The 26,579-nt window shown below is 42.2% G+C and overlaps 1 protein-coding gene across 1 annotated transcript in view; it reads left to right on the top strand.

Annotated features, from left to right (window-relative positions):
- DYNC2H1 (dynein cytoplasmic 2 heavy chain 1) overlaps nucleotides 1-26,579 on the top strand; it is a 393,773-nt gene that overhangs the window by 124,718 nt on the left and 242,476 nt on the right. Inside the window, exons 58-63 of the mRNA XM_084624374.1 lie at nucleotides 2,492-2,615; nucleotides 7,093-7,214; nucleotides 9,167-9,253; nucleotides 13,885-14,011; nucleotides 22,310-22,451; nucleotides 23,953-24,062. Of these exons, the coding sequence (XP_084480500.1) occupies nucleotides 2,492-2,615; nucleotides 7,093-7,214; nucleotides 9,167-9,253; nucleotides 13,885-14,011; nucleotides 22,310-22,451; nucleotides 23,953-24,062 (712 nt within the window). The remainder of the gene's footprint in view (nucleotides 1-2,491; nucleotides 2,616-7,092; nucleotides 7,215-9,166; nucleotides 9,254-13,884; nucleotides 14,012-22,309; nucleotides 22,452-23,952; nucleotides 24,063-26,579) is intronic.

Here is a 26,579-nt window from a genome sequence, read left to right on the forward strand (position 1 = left end):
GTTTGAGCCACTAGCAAAGGTGGCCAAACTTAGTGGACGGCAGGTTTGAGCCACTAGCAAAGGTGGCCAAACTGAGGGCTGCCGTGAATCTCAGAGGTGAGCAAATCCACCAATAAGCACAGGACCCACCAAGGCAGAGGAGGACCTTTGTCACACCAGATAATGCCTCACCAGATAATGCCAAAGAACTGGTAACAGTATATAAATTAACAATTGATCAATCAATAAAAAGTACGAGGAAGTTATTGATAGGTAAACAGATTAACAAATCAGGAACTGTTGCTGGGTAAATTAGTAATTGTTGCAGTGCAGAGTAAGACTAGTACCCTTCACATGAATCATAACCATAACAGGACTTTGAGACTCGCACTCCTCAAGCCAGGAGTCCCTTCTCAACATGTACAGATCCACAAAGGTCACACGGGATACTGTGATTGACAGCCCTAGGCTGCACTCACTCTACTGGTCCTGTGCTCTTAGTGGGGCATACAGGACTGAGTCTGTGGCTTCCAGAATAGAGGGGCCTTCTGATAGTTTGGGGTGAAATGGGATGAAAGCCAAAGTTTATGAAGAACGACTTTGCTTGTGTTGTGTTATTGTAAGCGAATTTGGCCAAAGACAACAGGGAAACCCAATTATTTTGGTGAAAATTCAGGAAACAGCTCGAGTACTGTACCCATGTCTGGTTGACTTTTCTGATCTGGTTGTCAGTCTGAGGGTGGTAGGCAGTTGAGAGGAGGGGCGTGTTGTTGAGAAGGCAGAGGAATTCCAGCCAAAACCGGGAGGCAATTTGGGTGCCCCAATCAGAAATGATGTGTTCTGGTATGCCGTGGTACTGGAAGATGTGTTCCAAGAAAAGCCATGCCATTTCATGGCTGATGGAAGGGTATGAGAGGGGATGAAATGGGACATTTTCATCAGGAGGTCCACCACTGTCAGAACGACCAAATGCCCTTGGAAGTGGGGCTGCTCCACAATGAAGTCCATGGAGAGGGTAGATCAAGGGTTTGGGGATGTGGGAAGGGATGGAGATCGCTCACAAGTCTCATGTGAGGCTTTTGGGACTTGGCATAGAGTTGATTCTGGCTAAGCCGATCTAGAATGATATGTAAATGGTGGTCATGGAGTTCTTCATTCTCATAGAAGATGAGAATGTTATTGATTGCATACTGTGATATGATTTAGTGCTCAGTATTCAACACAGCATTGGAGAGAGAGCCATCATTCTTGGTTACAAAGAATATAGGGGCACTAGCTGGGGAGAGATGAATGAATCCCCTCACAGGTTTTACTCTGGGTACTCCTGGAGGGCCTGTAGGTCTTTTTCCAAAGAAAGTGTGTCTGAAGGGAATCTCCATCCCTTGGCACAGTTCAGTGGGGGAGTCGTAACTGTGGTAGGGTATCTGCCTTCTGTTTTTTGAACATTCTGGTGAACTCCAGGTATTTGACAGGAATCTTAGATGTCGCTGGACCTGCTGCTCTTCTCTCTGGGAGCCTTGAGGGTTGGAGTGCACCTCAGAGTGTGGTCAGTTGTGAACCAGGACTAAGGAGGCATTCATGTCAGCACTGCAGAGAGCGGAAGGACACTGTCCTTGATTGCCAGCTGATTAAGGGGTTGTGGGTGACAAACCAAGGGGAGCCAAGGATGACTGGCAAATGTGAAAAGCCGATCATCCAAAACTGCATGATTTCCGTGGTGGCTGCCACTGGTGATGACCTCCAGGGGTGCCATCTGATATGTGATGAGCCCCAAAGAGAGGGGTGACCCATCAATGGTCTCAAAGAGCTTGGGGGAGTTTTTGTGGAGGGTAGGAATCTGATGACTCTTGACAAATTCTTGGTTGATGAAGTTACTGGATACATCCTAGTCAACCAGTTTCTCCAAGCAGAGGTTGGGCATTGCAGGGTGCCAGAAGTGGAGGGGAAGACAAAGTGGAGTGGTGTGCTGGTTAGGGGTTGTCCGGATTCTGGCAGAGCCATGGCAGAGCAGCTCACTGTGGGGGCAGAGTGGAGTACTAACCCAGCCCTGGCTCTGCTTCTGGGGCTGGGTCCTGGCATTTCCCAGCCTGAAGGGTTCGGGGGGGGGGCAGAGGGACATGGGTTCTTGGATGGGCAACCTGCCACAAATGTCTGGATTCCCCACAATACAATTGGGGTTCTAGAGCCTGGCACTGGCCCTTTCATTGGCAGAGAGGTGAGGTCAAACTTGATTGATCTGCATTGCCTCAAGGTCTGGTAGATTGCCCAGAATCCCATAAGATGGAAAGGTCTGCCGTATATGCCCTTGGAGCAGAGCATGAGGACTGAAGAGCGTATATGCTCTCCCTTTGTACTGCCGTCCAAAAAGACTCTGATCTCTGACACACAAGGTGCATGCGTACCATCAGTGGAATGTGCCTGTGGACAACTCATCTTGAATTCCAGTTACTTTACACTGAGTAACTTTGTTTTATCAATGCTTTGTCATTTAATTATTTAATACTATTTGCAGTTTCCTTGCCAAAAGAGGAGTGAGAGAAGACATTGCAACCTTTGATGCCCGTAACATTCCAAAAGAAATACGAGAGAGTGTAGAAGAACTTCTGTCTAAAAACAAGGCATCTTTTGATCCAAAGGTAACTCTCTTATTGCATTACATAAAAAAAAAAATGGACTAGCTTCTGTGGTCCACCAGGATCACTGTGCACTATGGGCACAGTGTAAAGTGGACTCAAACTGATAGAGGGTAGCCAGTGGAGAATTCTTCCAACAGAGGGGAAGGCTATTAGTAGAAACAGAGAGAGAAAATCTGGCAGAGGAGATTCTACTGCCTTCTGCCCCAGCTGCCTCACCATCCTGAGTGTAAGGGGGTTTGTTGGACGTGGGACGTGGATGAGATGAGGAAAAGTGGTGGTGTGATAAACTACAGGCCTCAGGGACCTTATGGCGATGGCATAAATTAGGGTTGTGGTGGAGCCAGGCATCTCTGAATCTGGGAACCGCAACCTGCTCCCTGTGACCTCCCTGCAGTCAGAACCTTACTTCTAATTTTAATTAACAAAAGAGACTAAGGTAACCTAATGGGTTAATGGCCTTTAAAGCTTAATTTGAATAAATCAAGACAGCAATAGTTATATAAAAGAATTTTACAACATTAGTTCCTTATTTTTTAAAAGGAAGAGTATAAGGATGTGACTTTGCAAATAGGAGACTCATGCTAGTGGACTCGGCACTCTCCAAACCCAATGGACTTCCCCGGGGCTTGACATGGGCACATGGGTCTTCTTATAACAGTTTCCCACCCGTCATTTGAAAGATCAGCTCAATAGCACAAAATGGCTGGTTGGTAGACCCTGATATATAGTATCTATGATTAACATAAGAACATAAAAACGGCCATACTGGGTCAGAACAAAGGTCCATCTAGCCCAGTATCCTATCTTCTGACTGTGGCCAATGCCAGGTGTCCCAAGAGGGAATGAACAGAACAGGTAATCATCAAGTGATCCATCCCCTATCGCCCATTCCCAGCTTCTGGCAAATAGAGGCTAGGGACACCCAACCCCCCGCTACCTGGCTAATAGCCATTTATGGACCTATCCTCCATTAATTTATCTAGTTCTTTTTTGAACCCCGTTATAGTCCTGGCCCTCACAACATCCTCTGGCACAGAGTTCCACAGGTTGACTGTGCATTGTGTGAGGAAATCCTTCCTTTTCTTTCTTTTAAACCTGCTGCCTATTAATTTCATTTGGTGACCCCTATTTCTTGTGTTATGAGAAGGAGTAAATAACACTTCCTTATTTACTTTCTCCACACCAGTCATGATTTTATAGACCCCTATCATATCTCCCCTTAGTCATCTCTTTTCCAAGCTGAAAAGTCCCAATCTTATTAATCTCTCCTCATATGGAAGCTGTTCCATACCCCTTATCATTTTTGTATCATCTGCAAATTTTGCCACCTCACTTTTTACACCTTTTTCCAGCTCACTTATGACTATGTTGAATAGGACTGGTCCCAGTACAGACCCCTGGGGGACACCACTATTTACTGCTCTCCATTCTGAAAATTGACCATTCATTCCTACCCTTTATTTCCTGTCTTTTAACCAGTTACCAATTGATGAGAAGACCTTCCCTCTTATCCTATGACAGCTTTCTTTTCCTAAGCTTCTTTTCCTTTGGTGATGGACCTTGTCAAAGACTTTCTGAAAATCTAAATATACTATATCCACTGGATCCCCCTTGTCCATATACTTTTTGACCCCCTCAAAGAATTCTAGCAGATTGGTGAGGCATGATTTCCCTTTACAAAAACCATGTTGACTCTTACCCAACAAATTATAAAAAGAAAAGGAGGACTCGTGGCACCTTAGAGACTAACAGATGTTCTTGTCAACTGCTGGAAATGGCCCACCTTGATTATCACTACAAAAGGTTCCCCCTCCACCCCGCTCTCCTGCTGGTAATAGCTCACCTTACCTGATCACTCTCGTTACAGTGTGTATGGTTAACACCCATTGTTTCATATTCTCTGTGTATATAAATCTCCCCACTGTATTTTCCACTGAATGCAGCCGATGAAGTGAGCTGTAGCTCACTAAAGCTTATGCTCAAATAAATTTGTTAGTTTCTAAGGTGCCACAAGTCCTCCTTTTCTTTTTGCGGGTACAGACTAACACAGCTGCTATTCTGAAACCAACAAATTATGTTCATCTATGTGTCTGACAGTTCTGTTCTTAGTTTCAACCAGTTTGCCCAGTACTGAAGTCAGGCTTTCTGGCCTGTAATTGCCAGGATCACCTCTGGAGCCCTTTTTAAAAACTGGTGTCACATTAGCTATCCTCCAGTTATCCTGTACAGAAGCTGATTTAAATGATAGGTTACAAATGACAGTTAGTAGTTCTGCAATTTCAAATTTGAATTCCTTCAGAACTCTTGGGTTAATACCCTTTGGTCCTGGTGACTTATTACTGTTTAATTTATCAATTTGTTCCAAAACCTCCTCTAATGTTACCTCAATCTTGGACAGTTCCTCAGATTTGTCACCTAAAAGAAAAGCTCAGGTTTGGGAATTTCCTTCACATCCTCCGCCATAAAGTCGAATGCAAAGAATTCATTTAGTTTTTCTGCAATGGTCTTATTATCTTTGAGTGCTCCTATAGCATCTTGATCGTCCAGTGGCCTGACTGGTTGTTTATCAGTAATCTTCCTGTTCCTGATGTATTTAAAAAAAAATTACTATTACTTTTTGAGTCTCTGGCTAGCTGTTCTTCAAAATCTTTTTTGGCCTTCCTAATTATCTTTTTATACTTCATTTGCCAGAATTTATGCTCCTTTCTATTTTCCTCACTAGGACCTAACTTCCACATTTTAAAGGATGCCTTTTTGTCTCTCACTGCTCCTTTTACTTTGTTGGTTAGCCCCAGGGCACTTTTTTGGTTCTCTTACTATGTTTTTTTTAATTTCAGGTATACATTTAAGTTGAGCCTCTATTACGATGTCTTTAAAAAGTTTCCATGCAGCTTGCAAAGCTTTCACTTTTGGCACTATGCCTTTTAATTTCAGTTTAACTAACTTCCTCATTTTTGTGTAGTCCCCCTTTCTGAAATTAAATGCTACAGTGTTGGGCTGCTGTGGTGTTCCCGCCACAGAGATGTTAAATTTCATTATATTATCGTCACTATTACCAAGCGGTCCAGCTTTACTCATCTTTTGGACCAGATCCCGTGCTCCATTTAGGACTAAATCAAGAATGGCCTCTCCTCTTATGGATTCCAGGACATTTAAGGTGTCAAGAAACTTTATTTCTGCATCCTTCGTTAGGTGACATGTACCCAGTGAATATGGGGATTGTTGAAATCCCCCATTATTATTGGGTGTTTTATTTTGATAACCTCTCTAATCTCCCTGAGCATTTCACAGTCACTATCACCATCCTGGTCAGGTGCTTGGTAATATATCCCTACTGCTATATTCTTATTATTAGAGTATGCAATTACTATCCATAGAGATTCTATGGTACAGTTTGGTTCATTTAAGTTTTTTACCTCATTTGATTCTATGCTTTCTTTCACATATAGTGCCACTCCCCCACCAGCATGACCTGTTCTGTGCTTCCGATATATTTTGTACCCTGGTAATATCGTGTCCCACTGATTCTCATTCCACCAAGTTTCTGTGATGCCTATTATATCAATATCCTCATTTAATACAAGGCACTCTAGTTCACCCATCTTATTATTTAGACTTCAAGCATTCATATATAAACACTTTAAAAACTTGTCATTTTTTAGCTGTCTGCCATGACAGGATGTAATTGAATGGGATTCTTTTTCATTTGACTGTTTCTCATCAGATCCCACCTGTATTTTATCATCTTCAATTCTCTCCTCTTTACTAGGACATACAGAATCTCCATTAATAGGTCCTCCCCTAGAGGATGCTTCCATCCAAACCACATGTCAGCTTTCCTCCAGTCCTTAGTTTAAAAACTGCTCCATGACCTTTTTAATTTAAAGTGCCACCAATCTGGTTCCATTTTGGTTTAGGTGGAGCCCATCGCTCCTGTGTAGTCTCCCCCTTTCCCCAAAAGTTTTGCCAGTTCTTAATAAATCTAAACCCCTCTTCCCTGCACCATCGTCTCATCCACGCATTGAGACCCTGCAGTTCTGCTTGTTTAAGTGGCCCTGCATGTGGAACTGAAAGCATTTCAGAGAATGTTATCATGAAGGTTCTAGCTTTCAATCTCTTACCTAGCAGCCTAAATTTGGCTTCCAGGTCTCTCTCCTATCCTTCCTTATGTCATTGTTACCTACATGTACATTGACCACCGGCTCCTCCCCAGCGGTATACATGTGTCTGTCTAGATGTCTCGAGAGATCCGCAACCTTCGCACCAGGCAGGCAAGTCACTATGTGATTCTCTCGGTCATCACGAACCCAGCTATATTTCTAATGATTGAATCCCCCATAACTATTACCTGTCTCTTCCTAATAATTGGAGTTCCCTCCCCTGGAGAGTTATCCTCAAAGTCCACTATGCAGTTTCTCTTGTGTTTTTGAAATTCAGTAAGGGCCTTTTTATAATTCGTATTGATTTTTTTTTTCAGAATGCTAAACGAGCTAGTACTGCAGCTGCTCCACTTGCAGCTTGGGTTAAGGCCAATGTCCAGTATTCCTATGTCTTGGAACGAATTCAGCCTCTGGAAAAAGAACAGGCAGGATTGGAAGCGTGAGTAAGATGCATTTTACTCTGCAATTGTTCCGCATTCCAAAGATACCTGTAGTGTTATTAATTACATATTTTTTAAAAGTGATACTGTACAGTGATAAGAATAGGAGGACTTGTGGCACCTTAGAGACTAACCAATTTATTTGAGCATGAGCTTTCGTGAGCTACAGCTCACTTCATCGGATGCTGTAGCTCACGAAAGCTTATGCTCAAATAAATTGGTTAGTCTCTAAGGTGCCCCAAGTCCTCCTTTTCTTTTTGCGAATACAGACTAACACGGCTGCTACTCTGAAACCTGTACAGTGATAGTACATAACTTTGCACAGCTTTGCCCAAAAGCGCATGCTGGTTCAATAGCAAAATGATGACAGCAGTTATATATATATGTATAAAACAAATGGAAAGATGGGGAAATAGATTATGTATAAATTAGAAGTTATGAAGTGCAGAAAATTTATAAGGGAAGTGAAAGACACCAGGGAAAAATCCATTGCTGACAAGGCAAGGAAAATAAGGAGTTTTTAAAGTATATTAGGAACTAAATAATTTCTATCCATGGTATAGGTCCGTATCATAGCTGGAGATGCCAAAACTGTTAATAGTGATGAAGAAAAGGCAGAAGTGTTCAATAAATGTTTCTGTTCAGTACTTAGGAGGAATCAGGATGATGTATTTATATCACATGAGGATGATGAAGTACTTCCCAATCCATTAGTAACTAAGGAGGCTGTTAAACATTATCTACTAGGGATAAACGCTTTTAAATCAGCAGGCCTGGATAACCTGCAACCAGGGGTTTTAAAAGAGTTGGCTGAAGAGATCTCTGACCTGCTAATGTTAATTTGTAATAGATCTTGGAATACTGGGGAAATTCCAGAAGACTGGAATAATGCTAACATTGTGCCACTATTCAGAAAGGCCAGGTGGAGTGATCTGTGTAATTATAGGCTGTTTAGCCTGACATCAATCCTGGACAAAATAACGGAAAAGCTTATATAGGATTCAACTGATAAAGAATTAAAGGATAAGAATATAATTAATGCCACTTAACATGGTTTTTTTTTTGCTTTGTTTTGGAAAATAGGGCTTGTCAAACAAACATGAATTCATTTTTTGATCAGATTACAAGTTTGTTTGATAAAGGTAACTGAGTAGATGTAATATACTTAGATGTTTATAAGGCATTTGACTTAATGTACAACCTTCTGATAAAAAAATTTGCACTATACAATATCGGTAAAGCCTGTGTTAAATGGCTTTACAGCTAGATAGCTGACAGAACTCAAAAAGTAATTTTTAATGGGAAATCATCATAGTATGGGAATGTTTGTAAGGGGGTTCTGCAGGGATTGGTACTATGCCCAATGTTATTCAACATTTTCATCAATGATCTAGAAGTAAATATAAAATAACTGCTTATAAAATTTGTGGAAGACAAAGACTGGCAGAATGTTAAATAATGATGACAGAAAAGTCGAACAGAGTGATCTGGATAACTTGGTAATCTAAGACCATTCAAACAAAATGTGTCTTCGTGAAGTCAAATGCAAAGTTATACATCTAGGAACAAGGAATGCAGCCCATGCCTACTGAATGGAGAACTGTATTCTGGAAAGCAGTGACTCTGAAAAGTATTTAGTGATCATACTGGACAAACAGCTCAATATAACCTCCCAGTGTGATGCTATGACAAAAAGGGCTACTGTAATCCTTGGATATATAAAAAGGGGAGTAGTGAGTGGGAAGGTGATTTTACCGCTGTCTGTGGCGTTGGTCAGACTGATACTGGAATACTGCATATAGTTCTGGTGTCCATATTTTAAAAATTATGTATAAAATGGCTGGATAAAAAGGCTGGATAAAATGCCTTAAAATATTTTTTATTGTTTTTGCTTTTTGGTTGGTATGAATCTGAATCTATATCAATAATAAAGTAGAAAATTATTTTTCAGTAACCTAAAGAAAACTGAAGACAGAAAACAGAAACTAGAAGATCTGCTTAACTCTGTTGGTCAAAAAGTGTCAGAATTAAAAGATAAGTACGTTGGTTTTGCTTACATGTCTTTTGAATGGTTTTCATAATAATTTTGTTGACTGATTTTAATATTTTAATTCTACTTTAACAGAAGAGGCTTCACAGCAAAAATACGGTTACGTTGATTAGTCCTTATTCTTGAAATGTCTAGAGATGTCTCCCTGAGGCTTACGAAAAGTTCAGATAGAAGCTGTTCGTTGTCCTCTGTCTAAAAGAGGACAACTAGTTTTCTTTAATTTGGTTTTAATCCACTGCTCTATTTTTCTGCAGCCCATTGTCTCCTATGATTCTGGACATATGCCTTGCTCTCCTCTCCCTGCAGCTCAAGAGGCAGATCAGCATTTTGTAGCCACATATTCTGGTCTGCCCCACCCCAGCACCTGTTCGCTGCCAGTTTTCTCTTCCTCTGCAGCAGCAGACCATGGCAATTTCTTTTGTTTCTGTCCTTTCTCCTTCTATTTTAACTTTTCCTCCTCCTCCCTGGGTTGGTTAACAACTTGGGGTTTAACGCTCCCTGAGCCTCTGCTGCAGCATCTCTCTGCTGGCACCTCTGCCCCTCAGAGGTATAGCCAAGCAGCCAAGAAAGCACTGGGTCAAAACCAAGTGTGTATGCCTACATTGTAGTAAAACATCTTGCAGAGTCCCAGAGCCTGGGCACAAGCCTGAGCCCAAATGTATATCCATCGATTTTATAGCTCTGCAGCTCGAATCCGAGTCAGCTAACATGGGCCAGTCACAGCTGTTTACAGTGTGGACATACTCTATATATGAGGCAGCCTTCCCAGGATCAACAGATGTACAGTTTTGCCCAGTCTGCACCCAGCCTTCCAGTCCTAACTCAATTAGGTCTGGGGGCTGCAGGTCAGACAGGCAGGTTGGGTCTTGTACTCACTGAGGCAGCTGCAACTCCAGTGGAGGGAAAATGGTCCAGGAACCCCAGTGCAAAGCAGGAAGGGGCTCCAGAACTGAGGAGGACCCTGACCACTTGACTCACAATAAAACCTAGGGGACCTCTTCAAAACAAAGAGGGGAGGCTTGCGGGGCCACAGGTCCCCTCCCCCTCAAGTCTTAAAGTGGATCCTGAGCACCTTGGGAAAAGAAGCTGGGCTTCTAGTCAGCCGTCCTTTCTCACAAGCCAACCAGGAGAACTCTGACAAAGACTCTGCACCCCATCTCCCAGGGGGAATGGGACCCACTGGGGGAGGACTGTGAGGCAGACCTCCCTAAGATGCTCTAGGTCCTAAGAAAGGCAAATCACAAAAGTCCTCACCAAAGCCACAGCAGCGTTTCTGCACTCCCAAAGCAAGCTAAAACTGTTAAAAAATCTGAAAAGGCTAAAAAGGGAAAGAAAAAGCACAAAAAAATCCTGGAGATACGAGTCCTCTGACTCCTCTTTCTGCTGTCTCCACTGAGGAAGGTGAGCTGTCTGCCTCTGAAATCTAAGCAGGTACCAAAGAGTAAGCCTCATAGTAAATGTCTCCCCTCAAAATCCTCCCTTGAGGCTGCAGTACCCCTTTGCTTCTTCTTCAAGCAAGTGATTAGGGATGAGTGGAACAAGTCTGTTCATGAGCACTGGCCTTTCATTTATCCACTAAGACTTGTTTTTTAGTAGCTGTCACATCCGCCTGGTGAGTATTGGAGCTGGCAGCCTTACTGCATGTTCCATAAGGACAAGCTGGTACTCAGGACACCAGAATCCCTTCATTCTGAGTAAATTCCTCCTTCCACACACCCCAAGAAGTTGTGCTTCCTTCATTTGGTCAAAGCCACAAAATCCAACAGAAAAGCTGTGGCACACCTTAGAGGTCAGAAGAGCAAGGAAAATCTATCTCAAACACACAGAATCCATAAGAAAATTGGGCTCCTTATTTGTGTCCTTCCACCCAAACTGCCAGAACCTCAGAGCTTCCAAGTCCTCCATCACTAGACGGATTAAACTATGCATTGTGGAAGCCTACAAATTATCAGAGGCTCCTGTCCCAGAAGGGATTGAGGTGGAACGAGCAAGTGCATCCACTTCAGAAATTTGCAAAGCAGTTATTTGGTCTACAGCTAGCACCTTCATTACTGAGCCACACGGCCGTGCCCTGTTTGCTTTTGCTTGCTGTCAGATGAGTTATTCCCAAAATGTAAAATTTGCATAATATTATTAACAAACATTCTAGAGAGAAAAAATAACTATGTACATTAGACCAAAGAAGACAGTCATACGGTAACTATTCATTTCTGCTGAGGAATGATCTCATGAGAGTGAGCCCTGAAGAAGGATGGGGGTGGTGTGGGGTGATAGAAACTAATATAGATAGAAGGGAATATCCCAGATCCATTGTGCTTGGGACCCACTGATCTGATGTGATGTGAGTCCAAGCACTAAGGAAGTTGGATGGATGATTGGCAAAGGTATGGGTAGGAACAAATTAGTCTGCAAGCAGTGGTATGCTGCCCTCAAAGCCTGTCAAAATGCATGTTTAGAGTTAGCCTTGATCAAATGGATCCTGCTGTCGCATGTGCTGAGGGGCGGTGGTCACCTCCTGTAATTCCTGCTCGTTTTTCTCAGCGGGTCTTGGGGACAAGGTATTAAGCTCTAATATTTGTGAGCCTGCTGGGGGGCTGGAATTGCTTTCTTCTTATTGTTGGTGTATAAATTTCAAGGGACTTCAGTGTTTCCCTGGCATCTTTTAGGCTATGCAGCCTATTGTCCATCTTTTTCTGAGAAAAGGGAAGGACCCTCGAATGGCAAATCCTGGATGGTCTGCTGTACTTCAGGAGGGAGACCAGAAGGTTGGAGCCACAAACACCTCCTCATAGAAATAGCAGATACCATGGAGCAAGCTGCTCAGTCCGCAGTGTCCAGCCTGTCCTGAAGAGCTGTCCTTGGCATAAGCTTCAGAGATAGGAGAGCAACCTAGAAATCCATAATTGTGGGAGATGTTAGCAGACAGGAAATTTATTAGTAAGAAATTTTTCATTATTGGGACCAACCAGTGACAGTACCTCCCTTTCTTCTTTGTAGCATCCCATCAGGTACTGTTATATCACAGTGGCATAGAATGGCCTTTTTTTCTTATCTACGGTGGAATTCTTTACTCAAATTCATTTTTAACCAAACCTTTTATTTTTGTACCCACAATACCCAAAATTGTGGTACCCAAAATTGTGCACATAGCTCCAAGCATAACTAGCACCATGCAAAGAGGGAGAGGGAAATATCTGATGTAAGGGCTTTTATGAACATAGTTCCTTCATTAGAAAAAAGGAAAAATGATGCTATTTATATCCCGTTACGATAAGAAATACATTGAAGCCTCACTAATCTGGATGTTACTAAACCCCACTACATCATTTGCACAAAAATATTGGTGATTTCTCCCAACTACTTAGCATAGATTTAAAACTAGATGATTCAGTAAAGTCTCTTATTTTACAAATAAGTTGTGTATTATTTTTTCCAAAATATACTGCATTTCATTTACTAGCGTATTTGGATGTATAGTTAGCACATATGATGCACAGTTAAATGAACACCTACATTTTGTGAAGTATTAACCTTGATTTTTGATTGGAGTTTGGTTTCTTTTTAATTAGTAATTCACAAAATTCAGCGTTTTGCACTGTAGTGGAGTCACCAGTGTGAGTTAGCAAGATCCTACTCTATAGGGTTATTCACTGAAATTTACCAAAGAGAATTCCTTTATAAAGGTATTGTAAAGTGTATTTCAACAGAAAATATATACAGTGGTACTTATAAAAGTCATGGCAAAATTATACAACTTTTCAATCTATATTTCAAAGTGTATGCAGTTCCCATATGAGATATTTCTTAGCCAAAATAGTTATTTTGTGTCTGTAGCATTTCTTACAAGTTTTAAGGAGATTAGAGAAGCCTGTTACCTGCCAAGACTTGACTTCAATATTTTGCCATTTCCCCTGTTATGTTTGATGCTATTACTAATATGTACAAAAATTCAGAGAGCTGGCATTTCCTACTCCTTAGAGTGGCGCCAATCCAATACCCACTGAAGTCAATGGAAAATCTCTCATTGACCTAGTGGGCATTGAATCAGGCTTAAAATCATAAACTGATCAAATCAGGTATCAACTGTTAAGTAAAGGAGGAAATGATTTGCATATATTATGTTATATAGTGTGTTTACTGTATCTGCAAATGTCAACTATGTACGCTGGGGAAAATCTGATGCCCCTCCCATTCAGATGCAGAAGGGCTGAAATACAGTTCTGTTCTTCAGAGATGTAAGAGCAGGATTCCAGGAGTTTGTGTAGGGATACACAACTTCTGTGTGATGTGGAGTCCAATTCTGTGGGTGCTGCCTGCCTGCTGTCACATAAGGGAGTTGGGCTGGGGCCAGTGCATCTACCACTGCCTGGATCCACCTACCATCAAACTTTGTGGAGTAGGGTTTGCTCTGTAGTCGGGCGTGGAGGATTCTTTCCCTCTGTCTGAACAGTTACCCAGTTTAGTTATTGGGGCTGGGCATTTAGATCAGGATTTGAGGGATTAATTATTTCAAAACTTAAACAAAACCTTCCATTTTTTAAAAGAGCCTTTCAATTTGACTTTAAAAATGTATACCAATTGGTTCTTGACAATAATTTAAAAGTATAGTTTTTTTACAGGTTCCAGAGTAGAACAGCTGAAGCAGCTAAACTTGAAGCAGAAGTAGTTAAAGCACAAGAAACACTCAAAGCTGCAGAGATACTGATTAATCAACTTGATAGGGAACATAAGAGATGGAACACACAGGTTTGTTGCAGAAACTTTAGTAAAATAGATGCTACTGTTTAAAAACTTGATTTAATACTTTATATTCTCTTTTTTTGAAGGCAATTGTTTGATCATACAATGTGTTTATGGAATATAAATTACATGGCACTCTATTGCAGCTCCTGAATGTTTATTCCATTATATTTAAAAGCTGTTGTCACCACTCAAAAGCTTTATTTTAAAATTCTTCTGAAGCTTTCTCCTATTCCATTATTTAGCTTTTCTTGGCAGATAAGGTCTGAATGTGCACAAAATGCATTAATTAATATGATAAAATGTATTATAATTTCTCTGATGTAAAACTGTTTGGAGTCTCAGCAGTCACGTGACTGTTTTATGGCCAAGATTATCAAAAATGTCTAGTGAGTTTGGGTGCCCAATTTTGAGACATCTTGAACAGGCTTGATTTTTCAGAAATCTCTCAAAATGAGCTTTTATGTGTCTCATATTGGGAACTCAGAAATTGAGGCACCCAAAATCATGCATTACTTATGAAATCTTGGCATATGTGATTTATCACAGTTTGGTAACTAGTGACACTGGGGGGAAAAAAAGAATATTTTTCTCTCAAGCCATCCCTGCTAATCCTCATTTAAGGATTTCTTTTCTCTAGAATCGTGAAGCTGCAACTAGCTTCTTTGGAGATGCCCCATCGGCTACACTAAGCAGAAACTGGGCGCTGAAGAGAATCTAGCCCCCAAAGTGATCCTCTGGCTTTTCTACTCATGAAAATGTCACACTTTTATAGTTGTTGGAGTGATTGCAATTGTCCATTCCACCGTAGGCATGTGTATGTGGCTTATGCACAGTTATCAGAAATTTTTCCCTTGTCAATACTTGTCGGGGAAGTGTTAGCTCCCTCCGGTGCCTGGTGCCATGGCACACAAGTATGAAGGGCTGCACTGCCCCTGACCCACCACAGTTCTTTCCTATCACTAGTGATGGTTGTTGTTGGAGCGATGATCTTTGTTTCTTCATATTTTCCTTCCCTTAGTGTAAATAGTAGCCGTGTATTAGTTTTTAGTCTTGTATGGTATATCTATAAATAGTTATAGGGTTAAGTTTTGAATGAGCTATCTTTTTAGTGTGGAGTTACTGGTGCCTAGTTGGACACCGAGTGTGATACTGGACTGATGCCCTGTTTTCCTGGCTTCAAGGCCTGTTGTTCATATAACAGATCTATGCCAGTGAGTGACCCACATCCCAGCTGCCTTAAGTGGCTGGGAGAGGTGCATGTCAGTGGCAAACGTCGCATTTGTAGAGGGTTCAAATCCCATTTGAAAAGGGTACAGGGTTGCCAGGCTCAGGTACCTACTCATGGAATCTGCACTTTGTCCTCCATCAGAACTCTCCTGCTCTGAATGGGTACAGAGCACATCCAAGTCTGTTAGGAGTGCTTCCTCCCATTCTGACAGAGTCCTCAGGCAGATCTACATCGCTGGTGCCTAAGAAGAGACTGCATAAGTCTCCTAAGGACTTGGTACCAGGACACTTGAAGAGGAAGGCACTGAGTGTTCACAAGGTCTCAGTGGGACGTTCCAAACAGTCATACCCCCAAAAGGAATCTGTGAGCCAGCAGGGATTGCTGATTCCGGAACCCAGGAAGGGCCTGTTGAGAATAATCCCTGAAGGCTTGGCAGCCCTTTCCAATGCTGTCGACATCCAAGGGTTTTGAGGCAACCAGAGAGTTGCTTAACTTGTTGGTACTGGTTTCTCCCATGATTCAGGAAACTTGCATGGAACAGATACTGGAACCCACACTCCTGTGGACCCAGAGCACTACTCGGTACTGGCCACTTCTACTCTTGCAGCCCTATTGCATCTAGAGGCAAGCCAGGAATGATTTCTCTGGTACCCACTTCTCCAGGCTTGGAACCCTTTGCCCCTCGTATCAACAGGTTCAGCACCTCCATGGTCAGAAGAAATGGACTCTACATCAGATTCGGAAGTGGATCCTTTGTGTTCTAACCTGAGCATGCCCAACAGCCCTAGTGGGGTGCCTGTCTGCCGTGGTACCATTCACAGCCTCAGCATTCTAAGAGTTAGTGGCCTACACAGAGCTGGATACCACCTCCATACCAATGGCCCTTCTGGACCCGTTGGGGCTTCCCTCCACATTCCAGAGCCTCTCTGCTCCCTTCCTGCACCTCTGCATCAGCCAGGTGCTGGGAACATCTTTGTTCCCTCAGTACTGGGATTAGTACTGTGCAGACAGAGCTGCATGCTGGGGACCCTCTGTAGAGAAGTTGGAGGAGGGACCACCTCAACAACCTTTAGCCTCTTCTTATAGATTCATAGATATTAAGGTCAGAAGGGACCATTATGATAATCTAGTCTGACCCCCTGCACAATGCAGGCCACCGAATCTCACCCATCCACTCCTGCAATAAACCTCTCACCTATGTGACCATGAGTTGGTTGAGTTCAGGATCCTGACGCAGGGAACAAAGGTAAGCAGCAGGATACGGACCCTGGACTTCAGGAAAGCAGACTTCGACTCCCTCAGGGAACGGATGGCCAGGATCCCCTGGGGGACTAACTTGAAGGGGAAAGGAGTCCAGGAGAGCTGGCTGTATTTCAAGGAATCCCTGTTGAGGTTACAGGGACAAACCATCCCGATGAGTCGAAAGAATAGTAAATATGGCAGGCGACCAACTTGGCTTAATGGTGAAATCCTAGCGGATCTTAAACATAAAAAAGAAGCTTACAAGAAGTGGAAGGTTGGACATATGACCAGGGAAGAGTATAAAAATATTGCTCGGGCATGTAGGAATGTTATCAGGAGGGCCAAATCGCACCTGGAGCTGCAGCTAGCCAGAGATGTCAAGAGTAACAAGAAGGGTTTCTTCAGGTATGTTGGCAACAAGAAGAAAGCCAAGGAATGTGTGGGCCCCTTACTGAATGAGGGAGGCAACCTAGTGACAGAGGATGTGGAAAAAGCTAATGTACTCAATGCTTTTTTTGCCTCTGTTTTCACTAACAAGGTCAGCTCCCAGACTGCTGCGCTGGGCATCACAAAATGCGGAAGAGATGGCCAGCCCTCTGTGGAGATAGAGGCGGTTAGGGACTATTTAGAAAAGCTGGACGTGCACAAGTCCATGGGGCCGGACGAGTTGCATCCGAGAGTGCTGAAGGAATTGGCGGCTGTGATTGCAGAGCCACTGGCCATTATCTTTGAAAACTCGTGGCGAACCGGGGAAGTCCCGGATGACTGGAAAAAGGCTAATGTAGTGCCAATCTTTAAAAAAGGGAAGAAGGAAGATCCTGGGAACTACAGGCCAGTCAGCCTCACCTCAGTCCCTGGAAAAATCATGGAGCAGGTCCTCAAAGAATCAATCCTGAAGCACTTGCATGAGAGGAAAGTGATCAGGAACAGCCAGCATGGATTCACCAAGGGAAGGTCATGCCTGACTAATCTAATCGCCTTTTATGATGAGATTACTGGTTCTGTGGATGAAGGGAAAGCAGTGGATGTATTGTTTCTTGACTTTAGCAAAGCTTTTGACACGGTCTCCCATAGTATTCTTGTCAGCAAGTTAAGGAAGTATGGGCTGGATGAATGCACTATAAGGTGGGTAGAAAGCTGGCTAAATTGTCGGGCTCAACGGGTAGTGATCAATGGCTCCATGTCTAGTTGGCAGCCGGTATCAAGTGGAGTGCCCCAAGGGTCGGTCCTGGGGCCGGTTTTATTCAATATCTTCATAAATGATCTGGAGGATGGTGTGGATTGCACTCTCAGCAAATTTGCGGATGATACTAAACTGGGAGGAGTGGTAGATACGCTGGAGGGGAGGGATAGGATACAGAAGGACCTAGACCAATTGGAAGATTGGGCCAAAAGGAATCTGATGAGGTTCAATAAGGATAAGTGCAGGGTCCTGCACTTAGGACGGAAGAACCCAATGCACAGCTACAGACTAGGGACCGAATGGCTAGGCAGCAGTTCTGCAGAAAAGGAGCTAGGGGTGACAGTGGACGAGAAGCTGGATATGAGTCAGCAGTGTGCCCTTGTTGCCAAGAAGGCCAATGGCATTTTGGGATGTATAAGTAGGGGCATAGCGAGCAGATCGAGGGACGTGATCGTTCCCCTCTATTCGACATTGGTGAGGCCTCATCTGGAGTACTGTGTCCAGTTTTGGGCCCCACACTTCAAGAAGGATGTGGATAAATTGGAGAGAGTCCAGCGAAGGGCAACAAAAATGATTAGGGGACTGGAACACATGAGTTATGAGGAGAGGCTGAGGGAGCTGGGATTGTTTAGTCTGCAGAAGAGAAGAATGAGGGGGGATTTGATAGCTGCTTTCAACTACCTGAAAGGGGGTTCCAAAGAGGATGGCTCTAGACTGTTCTCAATGGTAGCAGATGACAGAACGAGGAGTAATGGTCTCAAGTTGCAGTGGGGGAGGTTTAGATTGGATATTAGGAAAAACTTTTTCACTAAGAGGGTGGTGAAACACTGGAATGCGTTACCTAGGGAGGTGGTAGAATCTCCTTCCTTAGAGGTTTTTAAGGTCAGGCTTGACAAAGCCCTGGCTGGGATGATTTAACTGGGAATTGGTCCTGCTTTGAGCAGGGGGTTGGACTAGATGACCTTCTGGGGTCCCTTCCAACCCTGATATTCTATGATTCTATGATTCTATGTCTGAGCTATTGAAGTCCTCAAATCATGGTTTAAAGACTTCAGAGTGCAGAGAATCCTCTAGCAAGTGACCTGTGCCCCATGCTGCAGAGGAAGGCGAAAAACCCTCAGGGCCTCTTCCAATCTGCCATGGAAAATTCCTTCCCAACCCCAAATATGGCAATCAGCTGAACCCTGAGCATGTGGGCAAGATTCACCAGCCAGATACCCAGGAAAGAATTCTCTGTAGTCACTCAGATCCCACCCCATCTAACATCCCATCACAGGCCATTGGGCCTATTTACCATGAATAGTTAAAGATCAATTAATTGCCAAAATCATGGTATCCCATCATACCTTCTCCTCCATAAACTTATCGAGTTTAATCTTGAAGCCAGGTAGGTCTTTTGCCCCCACTGCTTCCCTTGGAAGGCTGTTCCAGAACTTCACTCCTCTGATGGTTAGAAACCTTCGTCTAATTTCAAGTCGAAACTTCCTGATGGCCAGTTTATATCCATTTGTTCTTGTGTCCACATTGGTACTGAGCTTAAATAATTCCTTTCCCTCTCTGGTATTTATCCCTCTGATATATTTATAGAGAGCAATCATATCTCCCCTCAGCCTTCTTTTGGTTAGGCTAAACAAGCCAAGCTCCTTGAGTCTCCTTTCATAAGACAGGTTTTCCATTCCTTGGATCATCCTAGTAGCCCTTCTCTGTACCTGTTCCAGTTTGAATTCATCCTTCTTAAACATGGGAGACCAGAACTGCACACAGTATTCCAGATGAGGTCTCACCAGTGCCTTGTATAATGGTACTAACACCTCCTTATCTCTGCTGGAAATATCTCGCCTGATGCATCCCAAGACCGCATTAGCTTTTTTCATGGCCATATCACATTGGCGGCTCATAGTCATCCCCCTTCTTTGTTTCCCAATGAGGCAGTAGTGGCTGAGTCTACCTCCCCACCTCTTGATGGCTTTAGAGGTCCTCAAGACTTGTTTCAACTCTAGATATCCAGTCAGAAGAGGTACAAGAAAGGTCACTTGGGCTTTTGGACATTTTAGCATCTGCAGGACCCTCTAGGGTAGCTCTTCCTATAAATGAAGCTATTCTGGAGCCTGTCAGGATTTTATGGAAGACTCCTTTTACTCTGCCTCTGCCTTTGCCAAAAGGGTGGAGAAGACATATTATGTCCATTCACAGGGATTCAAGCACTCTTACAGACACCCTCTTCCAGTCTCTCTTGTGGTCATGACTGCCAAAGGCAAGGACACCAGGCCTCTACTCCAAAGGGAAAGGAAGCAAAAAAAACTAGAGCTGTTTGTCCAGAAATTTTATTCCATGGGAGATTTACAGCTCAGGATTGCGAACCTGCTGGGTTGTTTTGACTTCAGCCTGAAATATCCTGAAATTCAAAGACCAGATTCCTGATGTGACAAAGCAGGAGTTCTCTGCTTTGGTGGAGGAAGGCAAATTAGTTGTCAGAATAACATTGCTGGTGAGCCTGGATGTGACAGACTCCGCAGCTCGAGCTATTGCCTCTGCCATCACGATGTGATGTTCATCTTGGCTGCAGGGGTCACACCTCCCCCCAGAGGTGCAACAAACAATTCAAGACCTCCCATTGGAAGGCTTCTCACTGTTTTCCAGTAAAACTTGATGAGACGCTTCAGAGCCTTAAGGATTCAAGGATGGCCCTTAAGTCTCTGGGGATCTATAAACTGGTGGCAAAAAGAAAGCCATTCCTTCCACAGCATTCCCAACAGTGTCAGCCATTCTTGGTGCATTTCCAGGACCTGTCCAAAAAGAGGGGCAGGGTTGCAAGATTCGTCCTTCTCCTCCATCCTTCTCTTCAGCTGCCAACTCTTCTAGGCAACCTGGATCATCTAGCAGTCACTTTGACCCACTGATTGAGAGCAGTGTACCATTCCCCACTGTGTCATCTTTCCCGACCCCTATTATTGCCAGCCACGTATCCTGCTTCCTCCATGCTTGGACCCGCATCAGAGGGGCCTTAAGCATAGTAGAACAGGGATACACCCTTATTTCTACTCCCCCTTCCTACTTCTCTTCAGGGACCACTGTCACTACTTCAGGAGGTTCAGTCTCTCCGTGTGGGGGCCATACAGGACGTTCCCATGTCATTCAGAGGGAAGAGATTTTATTCCCACTACTTCCTAATCCCAAAGGCAAAGCGGGGAAGGGGATTTTCAGACCTATTTTAGATCTGAAATTCCAGATGGTCACTCTAGTGTCTATTATCAATTCCTTAGACCCAGGGACTGGTATCTTGTTCTTGACTTAAAAGATGCTTGTTTTCACGTGGGAATTCACCAGAGCCACTGAAAAATTCTCAGGTTCATGGTAAATGGATTCCACTACAAATTCTCAGTGCTGCCTTTCAGACTATCAGCAGCGCTTTTCGTTTTCACAAAAATGTATGGCTTTAGTAACTTTAGTAGTACCAGTCCTGTGAAAGTCAGGACTCCATGTATTTCCTTACCTGGATGACTGGCTAGTCAGAAGCCAATCCAGGTTTCAGGTACTCTCCAGCCACTATTTAATCCACTTTTGACATGCTAGGGCTACTAATTAATACAGAGAAGTCCATCCTGTCTCCTATTCAAATAATAGAATTCGTTAAAGCAGTCCTGGACTCTACAAAGGCCAGGGCTTTCCTACCACAGAAGATGTTCCAAACAATGTGACTCATTGCTCTAGATATAAAGGTGCACCCTAACATCACAGTTTGGAAATGTCTCAAACTTCTAGGATACATGGGAGTGTGCACCTATGTGGTGCAGCATGCTAAGACTGCATCTACATCTACATCAGACAGCTACATGGTTGGATAGCCTCACATTGGATCTAGATTGGGGAGCTCACTTATGTCACCTTCAGACTCAGGCCCTTTGGACTCCCCAGGATCTGAGTCTCCATATAAATATCACGGAGCTATGAGCCATCCATCTGGCTTGTATGGCATTCCTTCCACACATCAGGGAGTGGAACTTATTGGTGCTCATGGACAACACAGCATTTATGCTTTTATGTAAACAAGCAAGGAGGGGCTCAATCCACAAAGTTATGACAGGAGGCAAACCTTCTGTGGAATTTCTGCAACACCAGTTTCATCAGCCTGAAAGCTGCTTACCTTCCAGGAGCTCAGAACACTCTGGCAGATTGCCTGAGCAGATTGTTTGCAGGCCACCATGTGTGGTGTCTTCTACTGGACGTTTCCAGGTCCATTTTCCAGGGGTGGGGAACTACCCAAGTGGACCTGTTCGCAACAAGAGAAAACAAAAAATGTCGTCTTTTTTTGTTCCTGGTCAAGAGGCCTTTTGTATATCCTTCCTCCAGTTGCATTCCTGCCCAAAGTCTTACCCAAAGTAAAACAAGCCTCTACAAATTCCTTCTCCTCCAGTAGAACTCCCACTCAAACTCTGGTTGTATTTGTTTATGCTACCGATTGACCAATGTTGCACCTCTTAATAAAGTGGTGGCTCACTGGGCCAGGTTGGTGGTGTCTTACGTGACTTTTCTGGCTCGAGTGCTAAGTCTGGATATTTGTAGGGTGGCAAGCTGGTCATCATTCCGTACATTTGTCTCTGATGGTGCCATCTGTCATGAATCCACTACATACCTTTTTTTTTTAAAGGTTTCAGAGATAACAGATGAACTAACTACTCTGCCTAAAAGAGCTCAGTTGGCTGCTGCTTTTATTACTTACCTTTCTGCTGCTCAAGAGGATCAGCGAAAAATTAGTTTGGATGAATGGACAAAATCAGCTGGTCTTGAAAGTACGTATTTTGTTTTCTTTGACATGAAGACAAGTGAGAGATATTGTTAATTTTACAAAGTGAGAGATATTGATAATTCTAATGCATATTTTTGTTTATAGTTTTTGGAAATTCATAACGCTTTGACAGATTAATAACTGCTTTCATATTGGAAAAAATAATCCCAACTATACATACAAAATAATGGGATCTAAATTAGTTATTACCACTCAAGAAAGAGATCTTGGAATCTTCGTTGATAATTCTTCAGAAATATCTCATGCTCAGTGTGCAGCTTCATTCAAAAAAGCTAATAGAATGTTAAAAACCATTAAGAAAGGGACAGATAATAAGACAGAAAATGTCATCATGCCACTATATAAATTAATGATTTGCCCACACCTTGAATACCAGGTGCAGTTCTGGTAGCCCCATATATATATATATATATATTAGAATTGGAAAAGAAGCCAAGAAGGGCAACAATGATTAGGGGTATGAACCAGCTTCCATATGAGGAGAGAGTAAAAAGACAGGGACTGTTCATCTTAGAAAAGAGGAGACTAAGGGGGAATATGATCAAGGTCTTTAAAATCATGAATGGTATGGAGAAAGTGAATAGAAATTATTTACCCCTTCATATAACACAAGAACTAGGGGTCAACTGATGAAATTAATAGGCAGCAGGTTTAAAATAAACAAAAGGAAGTACTTTTTAACACAATGCACAGTCGACCTGTAGAATTCGTTGCCATGGGATGCTGTGAAGGCCAAAGGTATAACTGGATTCAGGAAAGAAGTAAATAAGTTAATGGAGAATAGGTCCATCAAAAACTATTAGCCATGCTCTGGATGTCACTAAACTTGCAACTTCCAGAAGTTGGGACTGAGTGATGGGATGGATAGGTCAAAATTGCCTTGTTCTGTTTATTTTCTCTGAAGCATCTGGCACTGTCCATTGTCAGAGACGGGATACTTGGCTAGATCGACCATTGATCTGACCCAGTATGGACGTTCTTATGTTCTTATTTATGTTAGCTACATGTAGGCACAACTTTGGCAATCATCAGTGATCTGAGTTTGCTATCCCTGGATGGGAAAGTGCCAAAAATTAATTCTTCTTCCAGGTGTATATCTTCCCAAGAATTCACAACAACATAAACCTGAACAGACTGTAACATCTTTTGATTGCATATAGGCACACAATCGCTGCAGAGAAATAAATGGTGGAAAGTATAGATCCTCTTACTTGTGAAATATTGTTAATTTGCCTATCCCAAAAATGAGGGATGGTCTGATGGCAATCATTTTTTTATCCTTTATGTATTAATAACACTCTCCTATAACATCAGAGATATAGCAAATATCAGTAATTTAAAAAAAATAATTATGAAGGAAATATACAGAACTGTATTGTATACAGCAGAATCTCTTGTGACTGGGGACATATAATACAAACAGAATATAAATGTCAGCACAGGTACATGGTATATAATTAACAAATCCATCTTTAATTTGCCAGAATTTGATATGAGGCGGTTTCTGTGCACAGAGAGTGAACAACTAATTTGGAAAAGTGAAGGTTTACCCTCAGATGACCTTTCAATAGAAAATGCTCTTGTGATCTTGCAGGTAAACAGTTCTGAATTTTTTGTTTCTTTTCTTGGAGACATTTTCTCTGTAACTGGTTGAAGCACGTGGTTTTTCTGGGTTCTTTGATAACCTCATTCAATCTATATTATCTTGTTAGTACTCCTGAAGGCACAAACATTACAGAAATAAAATATTTATGCTACTTGTTTATATATACAACTCTGATTTGTCTAAAATGAAAGGAACTGTTCCATCATCTATGCATTTTGCTTTTTTGCTTTTATCATTTTAATCTGAAAATCCAAAAGGAAAGGCCCTCTGTCCATCAAATTAGGCCAAACGTGAGTTATCTTTAGCGTTATTACAAACTTTTGAGAATTATCCACTGTGTTGTAAATGTGCATTTTTGTCGTTTCGATTGCCAAGAAATATAAAAAATGGCCACATCCTGCAAACACTTTTATAGATTTATAAATTCATAATTTTAAGGCCAGAAGGGACAATTAGATTATCTAGTATGAGATGTATGACATAGAATTTCACCCAGTTACTCCTGTATTAAGCCCAATAACTTGTGCTTGACTAAAGCATATCTTCTAAAAAGGTATTTGTTCTTGATTTGAGGACTTGAAGACATCTAGACAAGGAGAATTCTCCACTTCCTTTGGTAGTTCCAGTGGTTAATCACCCTCACTATTTAAAAAAAAAAAATCTGTGCCTTATTTCAAATTTGCCTTTGTTTTGCTTTAACTTCCAGCCATCAATTCTTGTTATGCCTTTTCCCACTAGGTTAAAGAGCCTCCTAGTACCTGTTGTTTTCTTCCTATGAAAGTATTTTTACACTGTCAACATGTCACATCTCAAAAAGAAAAGGAGTACTTGTGGCACCTTAGAGACTAACCAATTTATTTGAGCATAAGCTTTCGTGAGCTACAGCTTATGCTCAAATAAAGGTGCCACAAGTACTCCTTTTCTTTTTGCGAATACAGACTAACACGGCTGTTACTCTGAAACATGTCACATCTCAGTATTCTTTTTGATCATATTTACAGAGTAAGCTCTTTAAGCTTCTAAATGTAGGTTTTTTTCTGGCCCTCGAATAATTTTTTGGCTTTTCTCTGTATCTCTCCAGTTTTTCAACATAATTTTTTAAAAATGTGGACACCAGAACTCTACAGAGTATTTCAGCAGAGGTAAAATCATGTTCCTGCTCTGAATTACTGCTTCCCTCTTTATACATCCAAGGATCACATTAGCGATGTTTGGCACAGCATCATACTGGTAGCTCATGTTGACTTGTTTTTCCACTCTGACTCCTGTTTTTTCTCAGAGTTGCTGCTTTTTCAATCACTGTTTTCTAGGATAGTCTCTCACATATTATCTCTTATGTGTTGAGGTTACTATAGTGAGTAGTTTCATCCCCTTTAAAGCAATGTGCATTTCTGCCTCTACAATTGAAATTATGACTGGCTGTTTTGTAGGCCAAGTAACCGTGGCAAATCTTGTTACTTCAGCTTCCTATTGGACACGTGCACCAAGGTCCATTTTCAATCTGGCCCTTTGTTTTTAAGATGATATACAGGATCCGAGTATTCTTTACCTCACCAAGGCAGAATCCCTGTCTCCCTTTCTTCTTGTTAATTTGTCTCCTTCAAACTCCACATTTCTCACTACATCAGACCCCAAAGTGGGATGTAGACAGAGAGCCTCATACTGAAGACTTGGTTTTATACAAACATGTTACTGGCAATATGCTAGATTCTTTCCTCCTGTAATACTGTCTAAAACAGACCAGTCTAAGAAAAGAAGAGTTCTTTGAGCTGGTTGAAATAGGGCTGGTCATGACTTTTTGAAGACAAGAGTCTAAACCTGGCTGTACCTCTCAGCAGCCACAAACTCTCCTTGCACTTAGCACAACAGCACTCTTTGAATGGTCACTGTATACTTAGGAAATGACCAGCAATTAATGTGTTGAACACTTAAGTATAAGACAATGTAGCAAGAGTTAAAATCTCAGTGTTTGGAATATATCCCATACATCTGTTTGCAGCCTTCTAGCATGGCAGACCTGGTCATAATATACATTCCAGCTTACTAATAGCTAACACAGCTTGATACCATTCTTATTCAGATAATGAAGTATGGTTTTCCACTGCAGCACCAGCTATTAGTTAAATGAGTTTTTATTAAAAGGAAAGCCTACCACATCATTAATATGAAGGTTATAATGTGATGATGAACTAGTGGTACTAATTATAATACAGAATACTACACATAATAGCGTCTGCAGAATTGTGACACTGGTTTTCTTTGTGACTATAGGCAAACAACTATCTTTACCTATTTCCTTGTCTGTAAAATTACCATAATAATACTTCTTTGTAAAGTACCCTCAGATGTACAGATGAAAAGTGCTATATTTTTGTCAGAGGGAGAAGAAAACTGTGGAGCTGAAAGGAGAAGACATACTTCTAACAAGGCACAAAGTGGTGGTAGTCGTGGATGTAGATGACAATATAGTAATAGTTCAGAGAGAGATGGAGCAGATGTGTTGAA

Source organism: Lepidochelys olivacea, assembly GCF_965140295.1.
Source record: "Lepidochelys olivacea isolate rLepOli2 genome assembly, chromosome: 1".
In the NCBI taxonomy this organism is placed as follows: domain Eukaryota; kingdom Metazoa; phylum Chordata; order Testudines; family Cheloniidae; genus Lepidochelys; species Lepidochelys olivacea.